Source organism: Oncorhynchus keta, chromosome 13 (genome assembly GCF_023373465.1).
Source record: "Oncorhynchus keta strain PuntledgeMale-10-30-2019 chromosome 13, Oket_V2, whole genome shotgun sequence".
Classification (NCBI taxonomy): domain Eukaryota; kingdom Metazoa; phylum Chordata; class Actinopteri; order Salmoniformes; family Salmonidae; genus Oncorhynchus; species Oncorhynchus keta.
The window spans coordinates 47,342,902-47,359,934 of NC_068433.1; the positions used below are offsets into that span (position 1 = coordinate 47,342,902).

Consider the following 17,033-nt stretch of genomic DNA (forward strand, 5'->3'; position numbering starts at 1 on the left):
CTCCAAGGTGCTGAAACGCACTTTGACAGACTCTAATACAAAATATGTCCTCACAACCAATTATAGCCTAATAATAATAATAAAACACAACTATTTTGAGAATTGATCTGAAAGAACCTTTTAAGCATACATTTATTTGGCAAGTTAATAACACATTCAAATATATATTGTTATACAAACACGTGATAGTAAAGAATGGAAAAACAGTCGATCATTTGGATTAATCAGAATTCAGGATATAATCAAACACATTCTCTAACATACTGGACATACACATTGCATTTCCTTATTGTGTTATATAGGCCTAGCTATTTCTAGCATAATGCAAGGATGTATTTTTGTTATTTGCGATTTAACCAATATAGATAGAATACTCAAGTGCGAATTAGATCGTCTTCAAAGCCCGAGCTAATAGTTCTGGAACAGCACTCTTCCAATGTAATCCCTCTCAGTTGGTTACAGAAAATGACATCGGTTAACCTATCAATACTGTAGTGGCGGTGTTTGATTTCTAGAACATACTGAAAAGGGTATGTTAAAATAATACTTCTCCTTGTTGGTGTTAACAAAAATCTAACGAAAAACTCACTCACTTATCGAATAATTCATTTAAAGTTAATACTTGTTTTATGTAACTTCATATTTACAATGAGTGACTAATTTCGATGTGCATTTTCATTGGCTGAGTAGTATGTCTGTGTGATTCATTGAGCGAGTGCTCCTCTAATATTGACGACTTCAGTATTGAAGGATGTCTCCAAAATGGTCTCCTTACTCCATCTTCCGCAGGGCATTGCACAAGATCACAATTTCCCCTAAAATAAAAGCAACATGATAACATTAGGTAGCTCATCTGTGGAAGATTAAGAAACAGTACATTCCAGTAGGAGTTGGGCATTCATACCGATATTGTATTGCATTAAACTGTTTTCAATTTGTAAAAGGCAAGACAAACATAAATGCTATTGTGGTCTTCTATAGCTCAGTTGGTAGATCATGGTGCTTGCAATGCCAGAGTACTGGGTTTGATTCCCAGGACCACCCGTATGTAAAATGTATGCCTGCATGACTGTAAGCCGCTTTGAATAAAAGTGTACGCTAAATAGCATATACTACACACGGTGTATATAAATGACAATTGGTAGAAAATCTCATTTGAATCCATTTCCAATAATACTTGATGTTTGTATTTGCATAAGGGGTTTTGAGAAGTTAGTTTTATGAGGACTCCATAGAAATGTCACACACCACTGATGTTGTCAGCCAGGTTTCTCAGCTGCTGGGTGTTATCCAAGACTTCAATGCGTTGTGTGTACGCATTGTAGCGCACTGAGAAAGGCCTGGGAATGGTGTCGGCAAATTTCCTGTATAAAGAGTCATAACATAGGACTTTCAATTGAAAATGTGAACGTGTATATTGCGATATAAAGATCCAGAGTTCCAAAAAAAATGCAGTGAATGAATGTGACATATTTAACGTTTAATATTCTGCAGATGTTAAATATTACCTGACCCTCTCTTTGGCGTCATCAAAGCTCTCTGCAACAAAGTAAACGGGTTGGAAATCAGTGATTGGGTACTTCTGGAGGCTGGTCTTTGCAGGGTCAAATGGTTGAATCTTGGGCTTGTCTGTCAAAGAGTACTGTAAAACAATTCAAAACAGTCAAATGTTATTCCAGAGTTTGACTCCAACTCTAATCCCCATTTATGGGAGATGCACCACTGTCATGAATCAATCTACAATGAGCAGAATCCAGGTTACAAGTCCTCATTTGGTGTTTTGAGGTCACGGACCACTAGCAGTGTGCAATTCCTCAATGTCATTCTGTGCGCCTAGGTAGCAGTAAACAGGAAGTGCAGTGTGAATGGCGTCCTGCTGTGATATGACTCAGCTAACTGCACATCCTCTGATGACAATGTCTGATGTAACTGGTGACTTAAGATATGAATTCTGTCTCTGCCCCCTACTTCTCCAGTGAACCACTAACCCACTCCTCACCAGTTTCCCCCAGTGACACATTTAGCCTGAGCCCTGGGTGGACCACTAACAAACTGATTGACAGCTGTATCGCATTAGTGGAAACCAAGATTGGTATCAGGGCAGGTCTGACGGTTTTTACTAGTGGAAGTTACTTTTCGTAGCAGGTTAGGAGAACTTACCTGGCAGGTTTGGAGACTTAGGTTAAGATTAGAACTGTCCCCGACATATCTAGCTACAACCAGGTCTGCCCTGAGAACAGTCTTCAATTCGACTAATGCGATGCTGCTGACTGACAGCCCACTGGGCTACCTCATAGGGATTTGTTTATATTAGAACTGCAGAAAGGAGGCCTGCGCACGTGGGCATAAAAACAGGTCATGAAAGACACCCTCGCATGGTTAGCAGATGTTAATGTGAGTGTAGCGAAATGTTTGTGCTTCAAATTCCAACAATGCAGTAATAACCAACGAGTAATCTAACCTCACAATTTCACAACAACTACCTTATACACACACAAGTGTAAAGGAATGAAGAATATGTACATAAAAATATGAGTGATGGTACAAAATGGCATAGGCAAGATGCAGTAGATGGTGGTATCGGGTACAGTATATACATATGAGATGAGTAATGTAGGGTATGTAAACATTATATGAAGTGGCATTGTTTAAAGTGGCTAGTGATACATCTTTCATCAATTTTTACATTATTAAAGTGGCTGGAGTTGAGTCAGTGTGTTGGCAGTAGCCACTCACTGTTAGTGGTGGCTGTTTAACAGTCTGATGGCCTTGAGATTGAAGCTGTTTTTCAGTCTCTCGGTCCCTGCTTTGATGCACCTGTACTGACCTCTCCTTCTGGATGATAGCGGGATGAACAGGCAGTGGCTCGGGTGGTTGTTGATCCTTATGGCCTTCCTGTGACATCGGGTGGTGTAGGTGTCCTGGAGGGCAGGTAGTTTGCCCCCGGTGATGTGTTGTGCAGACCTCACTACCCTTTGGAGAGCCTTACAGTTGTGGGTGGAGAAGTTGCCGTACCAGGCGGTGATCCTTCTGTAGCTCAGTTGGTAGAGCATGGCGCTTGTAACGCCACGGTAGTGGGTTCGATTCCCGGGACCACCCATACGTAGAATGTATGCACACATGACTGTAAGTCGCTTTGGATAAAAGCGTCTGCTAAATGGCATATATATATTATGTTATATATACAGCCCGACAGGATGCTCACGATTGTGCATCTGTAAAAGTTTGTGTGCTTTTGGTGACAAGCCAAATTTCTTCAACCTACTGAGGTTGAAGAGGCGCCTCTGCGTCTTCTACACGACGCTGTCTGTGTGGGTGGACCAATTCAGTTTGTCTGTGATGTGTACGCCAAGGAACTTAACTTACTACCTTCTCCACTACTGTCCCGTCAGTGTGGGTAGGTGGGTGCTCCCTCTGCTGTTTCCTGCTGCTGTCCACGATCATCTCCTTTGTTTTGTTGACGTTGAGTGTTGGGTAATTTTCCTGACACCACACTCCGAGGGCCCTCACCTCCTCCCTGTAGGCCGTCTCGTCGTTGTTGGTAATCAAGCCTACCACTGTAGTGTCATCTGTTAACTTGATGATTGAGTTGGAGGCGTGCATTGCCATGCAGTTGTGGGTGAACAGGGAGTACAGGAGAGGTCTCAGGACGCACCCTTGTGGGGCTCCAGTGTTGAGGATCAGCGGGGTGGAGATGTTATTACCTACCCTCACCACCTGGGGGCGGCCCGTCAGGAAGTCCAGTACCCAGTTGCACAGGGCGGGGTCGGGACCCAGGGTCTCGAGCTTGATGACGAGTTTGGAGGGTACTGTGGTGTTAAACGCTGAGCTGTAGTCGGTGAACTGCATTCTCACAAAGGTATTCCTCTTGTCCAGATGGGTTAGGGCAATGTGCAGTGTGGTTGCGATTGTGTCGTCTGTTGACCTATTGGGGCGGTAAGCAAATTGGAGTGGGTCTAGGGTGTCAGGTAGGGTGGAGGTGATATGGTCCTTGACTAGTCTGTCAAAGCACTTCATGATGACGGAAGTGAGTGCTACGGGGCGGTAGTCGTTTAGCTCAGTTACCTTAGCTTTCTTGGGAACAGGAACAATGGTGGCCCTCTTGAAGCACGTGGGAACAGCAGACTGGGATAAGGATTGATTGGACATGTCCGTACACACACCAGCCAGCTGGTCTGCGCATGCTCTGAGGACACTGCTGGGGATGCCGTCTGGGCCTGCAGCCTTGCGAGGGTTAACACGTTTAAATGTTTTACTCACGTCGTCGTAAAGAAGAGTCCGCAGGTTTTGGTAGTGGGCCGTGTCAGTGGCACTGTATTGTCCTCAAAGCGAGCAAAGAAGTTGTATAGTCTGTCTGGGAGCAAGACATCCTGGTCTGCGACTGGGCTGGTTTTAGTTTTGTAATCCGTGATTGACTGTAGACCCTGCCACATATCTCTTGTGTCTGAGCCGTTGAATTGCGACTCTACTTTGTCTCTACTGACGCTTAGCTTGTTTGATTGCCTTGCAGAGGGAATAGCAACACTGTTTGTATTCGGTCATGTTTCCGGTCATCTTGCCCTGATTAAAAGCAGTGGTTTGCGATTTCAGTTTCGCGCAAATGCTGCCATCAATCTACTGTTTCTGGTTTGGGAATATTTTAATAGTTGCTGTGGGTACGACATCGCCGATGCACTTGCTAATAAATTTGCTCACAGAATCAGCGTATTCGTCAATGTTGTTTGCCGAAATGCGGAACATATCCCAGTTTACATAGAGTCAAATGAAGTTCGTTCAGGGCCATCAATGTGTCTGCTTGGGGGGGAATATATGCGGCTGTGATTATAATCGAAGAGAATTCTCTTGGTAGATAATGCGGTCGACATTTGATTGTGAGGAATTCTAAGTCAGGTGAACAGAAGGACTTGAGTTCCTGTATGTTGTTATGATCACATCACGTCTCGTTAATCATAAGGCATACCCCCCGCCCTTCTTCTTACCAGAAGGATGCTTGTTTCTGTCAGCGCGATGCATGAAGAAACCAGCTGGCTGTACCGACTCCGATAGCGTGTCTCGAGTGAGCCATGTTTCCGTGAAGCAAAGAACGTTAGTCTCTTATGTCTCTCTGGAATGCTACCCGTGCTCGGATTTCATATACTTTGTTGTCAAGAGACTGGACATTGGCCAGTAGTATGTTCGGGAGCAGTGCGCGATGTGCCGGTCTCCGGAGCCTGACCAGAAGACTGCTTCGTCTGCCCCTTTTACGGCGTCGTTGTTTTGGTTCGCCGGCTGGGATCCAATCCATTGTCCTGGGTGGTGGGCAAAACTGAGGATCTGCTTCGGGAAAGTCGTATTCCTAATCGTAATGATGGTGAGTTGACGTTGCTCTTATATCCAATAGTTCCTCCCGACTGTATGTAATAAAACCTAAGATTGCCTGGGGTCCCAATGTAAGAAGTAATACGTAAAAAAAATTAAAATACTACATAGTTTCCTAGGAACGCGAAGCGAGGCGGCCATCTTTGTCGGCGCCGGAATTGTTCTGTTGTGAAGATGCCCAACATGTGACCACTATGGCTGCTTCTAGCATCTATTTGCCATTGTAAGTCGCTCTGGAAGGTGTAAATGCAATGTAAATACCTGCAGCTCTCCAAATGATGAGAGAAGGCCAGCTCCATAGGCCTTGATCTCAGAGCCCTGCTTGCAGAGGCCAAACTCCACTGTGAACCAATAGACCTGTGGACAGGCAGACACAAGGGCTCATCACATATTCAATATTGTTTTGCCTTCCTCTGGTAACAGGAGTCGTCTCACAACATCAACTACAGCCGTCTGAGATACTTACAGTAGCAAGCCTCTCAATGTACTCGTCGGGGGCACCCAGGGAAGCCAGACCGATTTCCTGTTCAGAATAGCGTCAAATAAATCATGTTATTGTCCATACAGTTGAAGTCGGGAGTTTGCATACACCTTAGCCAAATACATTTTAAACTCAGTTTCACAATTCCTGACATTTAATCAGAGTAAAAATTCCCTGTCTTAGGTCAGTTAGAATCACCACCTTATTATAAGAATGTGAAATGTCAGAATAATAGTCGAAATAGTTATTTATTTCAGCTTTTATTTCTTTCATCACATTCCCAGTGTGTCAGAACTTTACATACACTCAATTAGTATTTGGTACCATTGCCTTTAAATTGTTTAACTTGGGTCAAATGTAGCCTTCCATAAGCTTCCCACAATAAGTTGGGTGAATTGTGGCCCATTTCTACTGACAGAGCTCGTGTAACTGAGTCAGGTTTGCAGGCCTCCTTGCTCGCACATGCTTTTTCAGTTCTACCCACAAAGTTTCTATAGGATTGAGGTCAGGGCTTTGTCATGGCCACTCCAATACCTTGACATTGTTGCCCTTAAGCCATTTTGCCACAACTTTGAAAGTATGCTTGGGGTCATTGTCCATTTGGAAGACCCATTTGTGACCAAGCTTTAACTTCCTGACTGATGTCTTGAGATGTTGCTTCAATATATCCACGTAATTATCCTGCCTCATGATGCCATCTATTTTGTGAAGTGCACCAGTCCCTCCTGCAGCAAAGCACCCCCAGAACATGATGCTGCCACCCCCGTGCTTCACGGTTGGGATGGTGTCCTTCGGCTTGCAAGCCTCCCCCTTTTTCCTTCAAACATAACGATGGTCATTATGGCCAAACAGTTCTATTTCTTTTCATCAGACCAGATTACATTTCTCCAAAAAGTACGATCTTTGTCCTCATGTGCAGTTGCAAACCGTAGTCGGGCTTTTTTTATGGCGGTTTTGGAGCAGTGGCTTCTTCCTTTCTGAGCGGCCTTTCAGGTTATGTCAATATAGGACTTGTTTTACTGTGGATATTGATGCTTTTGTACCTGTTTCCCCCAGCATCTTCACAAGGTCCTTTGCTGTTGTTCTGGGATTGATTTGCACTTTTCGCACTAAAGTACGTTCATCTCTAGGAGACAGAACGTGTCTCCTTCCTGAGCGGTGTGACGGCTGCGTGATCCCATAGTGTTTATACTTGCGTACTATTGTTTGTACAGATGAACGTGGTACCTTCAGGCATTTGGAAATTGCTCCCAAGGATGAACCAGAATTGTGGAGGTCCACCTTTTTTTCTGAGGTCTTGGCTGATTTCTTTTGATTTTCCCATGATGTCAAGCAAAGAGGCACTGAGTTTGAAGGTAGGCCTTGAAATACATCCACATGTACACCTCCAATTGACTCAAATGATGTCAATTAGCCTACCAGAAGCTTCTAAAGCCATGACATAATTTTCTGGAATTTTCCAAGCTATTTAAAGGCACAGTCATTTTAGTGTATGTAAACTTCTGACCCACTGGAATTGTGATACAGTGAAATAATCTGTCTGTAAACAATTGTTGGAAAAACTACCTCGATCCTCTTCAACATTATGACTAGCATGACTGTGTTTGAATCTGATCTTTAAAGTGGTACCCTTTTTCACGCCAACGATAGTTCTCTGAAGTTATGATACCAGCAGGGGTTAAAGAAAGTTCATGTACTCTTGTGATCTTTACCTGTGAGAATTGGGCAAAGGTGGGGTCAGCAAACAGAGGAACATGGCCCAGGAGTTCATGGCAGATATCCCTGTGGAGAGATGTAAGTCAATGACTGTAGAACATATTCAACTGGTCCCAAGGTGGGGTGTATATATATATACACTATATAAAGGCACGGACACAACAGTGGCGTTTGCCGACCGAAAATACTTAACACGGTGCCGTAATTTGCAAACCGAGTACCAACCGATTCTATGTGTGTGGAAACTGGCGAAAATGACAAATCGGACGGTCCATAAAACATACCATGGGAATGTTGGGTTTTTTATGGGTTTTTTTTCCTTAAAATGATGAGGGTGACACTTACGGCTCAGGTGTGTACATGGGCTTGGATTGGTGCCGGATGTACTGTGTAGAGTGGAAGACTCGGAAGGCCAGACCAGCCAGGAAATCCCGAGAGGAGAGCAGGCCAGCCACTGGGCGCAGCCGAAAACCTGTGCACGCTAAAACAGAGAGGAGGGGAGGGTACCATGTCAGTGTATGTGGGATGCTGATAGAAGTAGAGGAAGTGGGGCACTTCGGCACAATCGGTTGTCTTTACACTGCAGGTAGCGTGAGATGTCCTCCAGCTGGGGGATGTTGTCCTGCCTGTAGCCGCAGTACTGCTCCAGCAGGGGGAACACACGGTTGTGCTCGCGGCAGGCGTGCGTGGGGTACAGAGTCTTCAGCTCATTGAACACTGTGCTCCATGTGGCCTTCTCCTCTGCTGTGTACTCCACCTTGGGAATGACCTGGCCACTGAAACAGAGAGACACACTGTTGTTAAAACACACTTGTGTATAATATGTTATTCTATACACAGACACACAGTCCCTATTTGGTGAGGGAGGATGGATGGGGGGGATCAGTGAGTGGATTCACTTCATTATTCTACCAAGGTCCCACTGCTATGTAAATGTGAGCTTCCTGTGAGGGCGTTTTCATTGGGGCTGGCGCTCTTTGTAGTTCCTGGGAATAATGAAGTCTCAATTATGCGAACAAAGCCAGAGGCTTCAAATCCACCACTGCCCCCTCTGTAATTTGTCCCCTTTTGTTTGTGGTCATTTTCAATAAAAGGCCAAGCGGGGACTGAAATGAGGCTGGAGGAGAGGGACATAGATCACTTCTAGTAGCCCAAGAGAAAAAGTATTCTTGTCTGGATGGATGGATAGTTACTGTCTGTAGCTGTAGGCAATGTCGGCAAACTCCTTCCTCCTGGTTCTGTACACTGGGTCTGTGAAGCCCTGGAGTGAAAGACAGAAGTAATCCATGTTAGATCTTATTTATGATCACTGCCTGGCCCTGTATATAGTGTGTAAATCCTCAGCTAGGACTACTTGGACACTTTGACAGCATCATACTCTCCCACTCTGCTGAGAGCCCTGGCTGGAAACACATATTCAAATGAGGCCTTTGTAGAATGTATGCTGCTCATGAGGAATACATTTCACTTTATAGACGGTGGCAAAAGGGAGCAATTATCTATAATTATAGGGGCTCAATTAAAGCAATGACATCAATTTGGGGCCCTAGAGAGTTTCCATTAGAATAGATAGCAGAGTGGGGACTCATCACGATTTGAGTCTTTCATAAAACACACGTGTGGGTGCACATGCACACACACATGTACATACGTGTGTACACGCACACACACAAATCAAATGAAATCGTAATTGTCACACGCTTCATATAACAAGTGTGACCTAACAGTGAAATGTCAACTTACGGGCCCTTCCCAACAATGCAGAACACAGACAATACAAAGCAGACACCCAGTACACAGTGTGTAGGATGTAAACAGACAGTAATAAATGGTTGATCCTTACAGGGTGATCAGAATCCAGCTCAGATCCGTAGCTCAGAATCTGGTTGGCAAAGCGATCCAAGTCCTGGATGTCATTGGGGAACCATGGAACTGTGGGACGGGGGAATCTCCTCATTACCCAGTTCAGGTGAATATGACAAATAGATATATACATGGCCAAAACAGACCAGAGTAAAACCAGTCAAAACAATGGTACATAACCTCTTGAGATGTAGAAAACTACAATTTAGTCATATTTACAATTGTCTGTAAGTATATCTGCCTTGTGTTCAATGTCCAGTTCCAAAATGTAAATTGATTGAAACAAGTGAAGCCCAAATGAATATTGATGTGGATGGCTTTGTGGGGGTTTTGCCTGCAGGGTGCTTTGTATTGGGATAGAACACTATCCAGTAACCATGTTGACAGTGAACAGAGCACCAGAGGAGGTCACCCATTGGCTCATTTATGACAGTTAGAAGTACTGGACGTCGACCATTAATCTAAATCGAGGCCGTGTGGTCCAGCCTGAGGCTAGGAGAACAATGGGACTCCACCAAACTCCTCTCAAAACAGCCTGTCTCCATCTCAGACCATAAATATCTCTAATATCCTCCAATCACACATTAACCTGTCGCCCTGTCCAGTAGACGATAGGGCTAGGCAGAGGGGGCTTGGTGGTGGCCCTGTCTATCTGGGATGAGCGATGACCCTGTTCGGGTTTCCCTCCTCTGGGTCTGTGATAGAGGCAGTCTGTTCTGTGACAGTCGGTGACACTGGGCTCCTCTGTTTGCAGCCAGGCCAGTTGGTGCCCAGTAACTAAACTAATGTCATTGTGGAAACAACTAATAAAGGAGGCTGGATGAGAGGGACAGGCCATCCGTCTCCACGGCGACGCTCATCACCTCATTAGACAGTCTGGCTGGTGGCCTGCAAAAGCGCCACCCAAAGTTCAGATCATGTGACACACACACACAGGCTTTGTCGACTTCCCCCTTCTCCCTCCTAGACACAAATATATCATCACATAATTATTGTTAAGTACACTTAAAATAATGATTTAATAGTCATGATTTTAATCAGTCATGGTTTTTCAAACTTTCAGTCATGGTTTCTAATATGTTATATGCATATCTAGATTATTCATTGATAATATCGTGGTCCTTCTGTAGCTCAGTTGGTAGAGCATGGCGCTTGTAACGCCAGGGTAGTGGGTTCGATTCCCGGGACCACCCATACATAGAATGTATGCACACATGACTGTAAGTCGCTTTGGATAAAAGCGTCTGCTAAATGGCATATATTATTATATTATCATTCTATATACATACACTCATACACACCAGGATTAGGATGAATTTCATTTCAACTCTAGTCAATTCAAAAAGTCATTCTGTATTCCAATTCCAAATATTCCTAATTAAAAAGCGTTGCCGAGAGTTGGAATTAACCCCAATCCTGATACACACACCTGTGTCCTTCTGTTTGTTGCGTGAGAGCTCGTGCACGTGGCCACTGATCTCGGTGCGCAGGCCGTCGATGACCTCGTCCAGGGACTTGGAGTTGCTGGTGTCCACGCTGATGAAGAACTCAAACTCCTGGTTGTTCAGTCGCGACGGGCGAGACTCGATGTGCATCAGGTTGATGCCCTTCTCCTGTTGAGTCAGAGACAGAGGAGAAGCCATGTAGCTCTGTAAATCCTGTGTGACAGCTGGGTGGTTCAACCCTGCTATTAGATCTTGTAAATCACTTTATTTCTTTGGTTATTTTGTTTTGTATATTTACTTTAAAAGCATCATTGTATTATTGACAATAAAAGTTAGGTTACATCTTTGAAAAACGAGTTTAAAAACCTGTGATTCAACTCATGACGATACAGCACTGGAAATACTTTGTGTGGACTTAGCATACCCCTAGAGGGCGCCAAGTGCACATCCAAACAGTGGTCATTTGACAGGCTTTGTGGAGTCGACCATGCCCTTAGGACAGAACAGTACACCACTAAACAATCAACCAGATAATTAACTGTGGGCTGGATGTTATAGGACCGACCTAGAGCCAGGACGTGAGCTGAGGTAGCATTGAAAGGGCTTGCACAACAACCATATGAATCTGCTGTTGTTTCAACATCCAACAGCATTTAGTTACAAAACAACGCTCCAAAATATGCCCCCCGCCCAGTTAATGTGGACCCAGGGCCTCTATGGGTCGTTTGGGTAGATTTGTGTACCTCCTAGGGATGTCGCTATGCTCCTGGTGACTTTTGAAGTGGAATGAATGTCTACCACAAGGCCTCATGTGAGTGACATTAGTCCTACCCATGCCCTGGCTGGGCTAAGGCCTTGGTCCAGTCATGACAAGCTTACTGATGCTAGGAATTAACTCCTCACATGTCATCCAACCCACATCACATGGGCTGGCGTTTCAGAGGGATAAACAGGGAGTTAGTGAGATGTAACTGGGGACTGGAAGTGCATAGGAGGACTTCTTGACTCCAAATGAATCCTGTAAATGTACATGGGTATGAATGATGCTGGTTATGCAGCTGGTGATGTGGATATATGGAGCCAATGTAAACGTTTCCTTTGCATTCGGTCCGTCCTACTTGAGCTGTCATTTTCAGGTTCTCACATTCAAATGATCATGGTTTCTACTTAGATGCCTTCGATGTTTCACTCCACATACATAAAGCCATATGGGAACATTGTATTCCTAGACCATGCATATGATCCTGTCTTCCCACTGATGACTGAGAGGTGCTCTACAGGGGGGGGGGGGCAGCTGATGTTGATCGTTGTCAGGGTCACGTGGCCTGTTTTTATAGAAAAGGAGGGTGTGGATGCCAGAAAGTGATTGGACTAAAACTCGGTCTGATGATGGGGAGGTTTTGGGTTTTACAGGGAGATGGGGGTGGAGTAGGGGTGGATCTGAGGAATGAGAGCTCATAGGTGCAGAGGAGCTTCTCATGTTTACATTTGGAGCACAGCACGTGGAAGATACGTATTGATCTCACACATCTCCACAAACACGCATTAAGATGTTTTTTTTTAATCTGTAGGGGAGAGTGGGGTAGGTTGAGCTGTTATTTACATTCAGCATCACAACATCAAGGGAAATATACTATTCTTTCTAACAAAGATATCTACATATATTTCAGGATGGTGTGTGTCCCTGGAAATAATCAGAATTCATAATAGTTTTAAAAACGGCTTGCCCCCCCCCCAAAAAAAAAGTGGTCTCTTGTCACAACTCACAACAACGTAGGTTGAAAATAGGGACTGGTTGATGGGAATGGAAGGTCAAAGTTTAATTCATGGAATGGGGATGTGGTATATTCTATGTTTAAATGTATGCCTACTTTCAGATATAGATCTCTCTGTACAAAATTACTAACCCTTCCATTTCTTGACCAGTTGTCTGGGACAGGGATGTTGTTTCGATGTACCAATTCGTAGGCAAGTTATTTTGAGGCGATTAGGCCCATGAAATGGGTCTGCAAAATTCTTGATATGCTTATCAAGCTCAGCCTCCATGTCAATCAGATAAGACCTTGTGTGCCTCTGCTACTCTCTCATAGCCTCTCTTTCACAGGGAACATGTTAGTTTTCTTTTTTTGTCAATGTACCTCTTCAGTGTCATTCAGTCTATTTTTTTCCCATCCATTGCTGCTGATCGAATGGACTTCTTCCCCTCTCTCACTCCGTTGGCTGCTCTCTCAAGAACCTCAAGGGGGCTCGACCCCTGATTGTTTAGCATTTGTATACACGGGACATGAGGATGTCTGCTCTGTAACAATACAAATGCAATATCTTGAGTTCATATGCATGACCTATTGCAGGCATATTATGCATACAACTGACCAAATTGAATCATTTGTATGGAGAATTGTAACCATTGGCTCTACTTATCCTAATGTCCATTTTCTCAACTTACTCCAAGGCAAACATTTTGTCTATATTAGCCAACATAGCTACAAGGATGAACTTTCAAGCTAGGTTTAGAACCTCATGTGAAGTTTATACAGACCCCAACTGATGTATAGAACCATCTACATTGGTTTCGATTCAAGCATGAAACATATAGCACACTAAATTAATTTATTTTCAGTTTTTTGGACCTAACTTACCACTTTTTCCATGTGGTTTCTTCCTTCACAAGACTACATGAAATGATGACCTCTTCCTAAATATTTGGTCAGATGATTCATTGTGTGTATGATTTCTTAGAAACGAGGGGTGGCTCAACTAACCCTTTGACACAACTTACCCCGCTCTCCCCTACAAGTGAGGTACAAGACAATCCAATTCTGTTTTGACCACTAGGACATTAAACTTTGATAGCACTTCATCGTCGAAGGTGAAACAATGGATGTGCTGCCCAACAGCCCCGACTGCGTGCTACGAAGTACACAGTCGTTTAAGTCAACACAAAATAAATAAAAAACAATGCACCTTGGTACAGGGTCAACTGTTGCTGGTGGCAACAACACAACATGGTTAAATGAACGCAGTAGCCATAACTGGTGACCATATTGGGGTCGGATGGGTGTCTCCCAGTCTGTTTGACTATTTCAAAAACAGAAACCTCAGCCTGCATCGTGGATCAAAGAGCGGCCTGGAAAGATTGTGTCCACAGCTGCTCCCGTAGATATCTAAGATAAAGATGTCATCACACTAACAGTTACCATAGAGCCGTAAATCTACACTGTCAGGCTTACATCCCCTCAACTCTAAATTCAGTAACCTACATTAACAACATTGGCTACTAATACCTTGGGTAACCAGCACATTGGACAAAGACGTCAGATCAACAACCACATTTGGGTTAATATTTGATTGAGTTGTCAACAAACTCCAAATATTTCAAATAGACCAAACCTTGAACCCTGGTTGAAAGGTCTTGGGTTAAAGTGACACAACAATGTTCAACATGTATGTGTTAAGACAGCTACAGCATCATCCATGATGATGCAATAGTATCATTTTGATTCCGAAATAACAAGGAAACAATGTTGACAAACATTTTTGCCCAGAAGTAGAGGGAACCTACTGCACCAACCTAAAGCCTAGGACTTGAATGATACAAGTTGACAAATGGCAGCTAGTAAACTTCTGTCTGATCTTATAGTCTCTCTGATTTTTATGGGCATGATCGTTACCTCCCTAAGTTGCTAGTGATAAATGGTCCCGTGGAACTCATTGGTAGAGCATGGCGCTTGCAAAATCAGGGTTGTGGGTTGGATTCCCACAGGAAACCAATATGAAAGCATGTATGAAAATGTATTCCCTCGCTACTGTAAAAGGCTCTGGATTAGAGTGTCTGCTGAATGACTCCAATGTAAAAAAATAACTGTCCTCCTGAAGGAGTGACGAAGCCATTTTCCTGGTCCAGAACACAGCTGTGAAGTTGACTCTGAAGATACTGAGGATTAGTCTTTTTCCATCTGTTTTATTCATATTTGGAACGCATGGTATGACATGGATAAAAACACCTGATCGTTTGCTTATAGCCTGTTGTTGTGCTTGTACTGAACAACAGCCTCATACTCACTTCTCTTTCTCACCTACAGAAACTATTTCAACATCTAGCTTTTAAAGTTAAATAAAGATGAAATAAATAATAATAAAGCTATTTCAGCTACTACTGCTTTCAGCTTTTTCTTTTTTAGCTTTCCAGGTTTTTTTTACTTCTTATTTGTCCTTGACTCATTGGACCCATGACTCATTGAACAAACACATCAGAGCATTTCAGACTAAAGACTGAACATTACTTTGCATGTGTGTGACTACAGTACATTACTGCACATGTAAGATTGTTTGTTTATACTGTGTACATTCATGTTCACGGTTATGTTGAGTGATTTACCTCAAACAGCCTGAGGGCTTTGGCCAGCGCCCCAACCTCCTCCTTCAGGGAGAAGAAGCAGGACAGCACCCCCGCCTTGGCACTGGTCTCTTCCTCCAGGTACATGGAGCCTTTCCTCTGCAACAAGACAAGACTCACAGCAATTTGACTTATGACCCCCGGGGCTGGACCTTACCACTGCACACATTCCAGGGGTGCAACCTTCTGTAGCGTGGTGACCCTTGGCATTACCTCAACTACACGGCTATTTCTCTTCCTTTATGCCCTCTCACTCTTTCGCTCTCTGATTAGCCCGAACCGCAAACACGTCGCCCACTCTCTAATGACTGAGCCTCCACAATCTGACCCACAAACCTGATTGGAATCCAGGTAGATCAAACAGTTGAACAAATATGCATTATATCATTAGGGTTGTGTTCATTTAATCCATGAATGAAAGTATCACTCACAATGAAAAATCATGTTTGGTGTTTGTGTGTGGGCTGTGGTTATAGAACCCAGGTTATTTTGCGTATTCTAAAAGACTTACCTCTTAAAGCGCAAATCTTTCACACCTTTCCCCTCTGACCTTTTGTCGTAATGACCCCTGACACCATCTCATCCAAATGGACTATTTATCTCAACAATACCTCGACGTCCACAATTCCTTGAACTTCGCTGTTTATTTGGGATTCTATCCATTTAGAATCTCCACAGTCCGTTATTGTGATGAATTAACAAACAATAAACATTGTATCATTACCTCTCAAGCAAAAGCTGATGCTAAACTTTTCTAGATCAGATTAAAAACATCTATACATATATTTATCACACACATTCCTGCATGGATTCATAGTCACTGACCTTTTAACATGATTCACAATGACTATGAGATGTTAGTCTAGTCTGTGTTGCCATTCCGCCGACTAGAAAATTCCATCCACAGTGAACAACATACAGTAGCTGGACAATGAACAACATAGCTGCCACTCTAATAGCCGTTTCACCAAATGACACTGTGACTTTACACAATAGCACGTTTTAAAGGGGGTTTGTCAAATGCCAAATATACCTGTTCCCTTCCCTATCTCGTGACATGGAATTTACTGCACAATAATAATGATATGGCTATATTGAATGAATAGAATCATAAAACCATCAGTTATCCTCATTCTAGTATTATAAGTCAATACGTTTATGAATGTATATTACTCATTCAACATTATAACATATTGTCATCACCGTTATATTATTAGTGAAAAAACAAGTTCATAAATGTATGTTGGTAAACATTTAATATGATTGTTTACACTAGATTTGATGTTTAATATTGCTTACCTCTTTGCCATTGTCCGGTGTGGGATAGTCCCCGTTAATATTTTTGTATGCCTTGTCCATCCTCCAGTCTTCTCGTTGTGCAGGTGTGAAACTACTGATGCTGAATGTGTGTGCTTTGGTCGAATTTGTTTGAGTAGCTCAAGTTCAACTTCAGCTATTCATGTTGTCCCACCTGACACCACACCCCCTTATGGTTTGTATCCCTGTCACGCGACTGAGTATAGCCCTATGGAGCCATGACGTTATGAAACTGCTATATTGGAACATTTTGTTCTTTGCTATATTGGCACACCTGGTTCTTATTGTCTAGCGCTGGGGTAGAGGTGGCTGAGTAAATGTTCAGAAACAACGTTTTGTAACCATAACCAAGCCTCCACCCACAGGACTTCCCTGTGATGTAACAGATGAATATGACTTAGGTATATTGATGAAGAGGATGGTCAATGCATTCCTATACTGTGACGCATGCTCATAA

At 43.4% G+C, this 17,033-nt stretch overlaps 1 protein-coding gene across 3 annotated transcripts; it reads right to left on the reverse strand.

Annotated features, from left to right (window-relative positions):
- Positions 1–106: 106 nt before the first annotated feature.
- Positions 107–16,763, reverse strand: LOC118392477 (phenylalanine-4-hydroxylase-like). Of its 3 annotated transcripts, XM_035784495.2 has the most exons (14): positions 16,559–16,591; positions 15,242–15,358; positions 13,002–13,162; positions 10,848–11,031; positions 9,399–9,487; positions 8,749–8,816; positions 8,135–8,331; positions 7,901–8,036; positions 7,552–7,621; positions 5,825–5,881; positions 5,620–5,715; positions 1,509–1,642; positions 1,249–1,364; positions 107–815 (listed from the first exon to the last, which is right to left on the reverse strand). In XM_035784495.2, exons 4-14 carry the CDS (start codon positions 11,011–11,013, stop codon positions 772–774), a joined length of 1,173 nt encoding a protein of 390 aa, XP_035640388.2. In that variant the 5' UTR covers positions 11,014–11,031; positions 13,002–13,162; positions 15,242–15,358; positions 16,559–16,591; the 3' UTR covers positions 107–771. The 3 variants fall into 3 exon arrangements, 2 of the variants coding, with proteins under 2 accessions (XP_035640388.2, XP_035640386.2); XR_008062937.1 differs by lacking the exon at positions 13,002–13,162 and having other exon boundaries at positions 1,514–1,642; positions 16,559–16,763; XM_035784493.2 differs by lacking the exon at positions 13,002–13,162 and having other exon boundaries at positions 16,559–16,760.
- Between the last annotated feature and the right edge of the window lie 270 nt (positions 16,764–17,033).

What these genes read in the sequence shown, in the direction of transcription:
- LOC118392477 (XM_035784493.2), bottom strand. Translation starts at nt 16,618, where the DNA reads ATGGACAAGGCATACAAAAATATTAACGGGGACTATCCCACACCGGAC. An exon ending in CACCGGACAATGGCAAAGAG is followed by an intron (nt 15,359 to 16,558) that starts GTAAGCAATATT and finishes GTCTTGTTGCAG; the next exon opens with AGGAAAGGCTCCATGTACCT. An exon ending in AGCTGGATTCTGATCACCCT is followed by an intron (nt 8,817 to 9,398) that starts GTAAGGATCAAC and finishes CTTTCACTCCAG; the next exon opens with GGCTTCACAGACCCAGTGTA.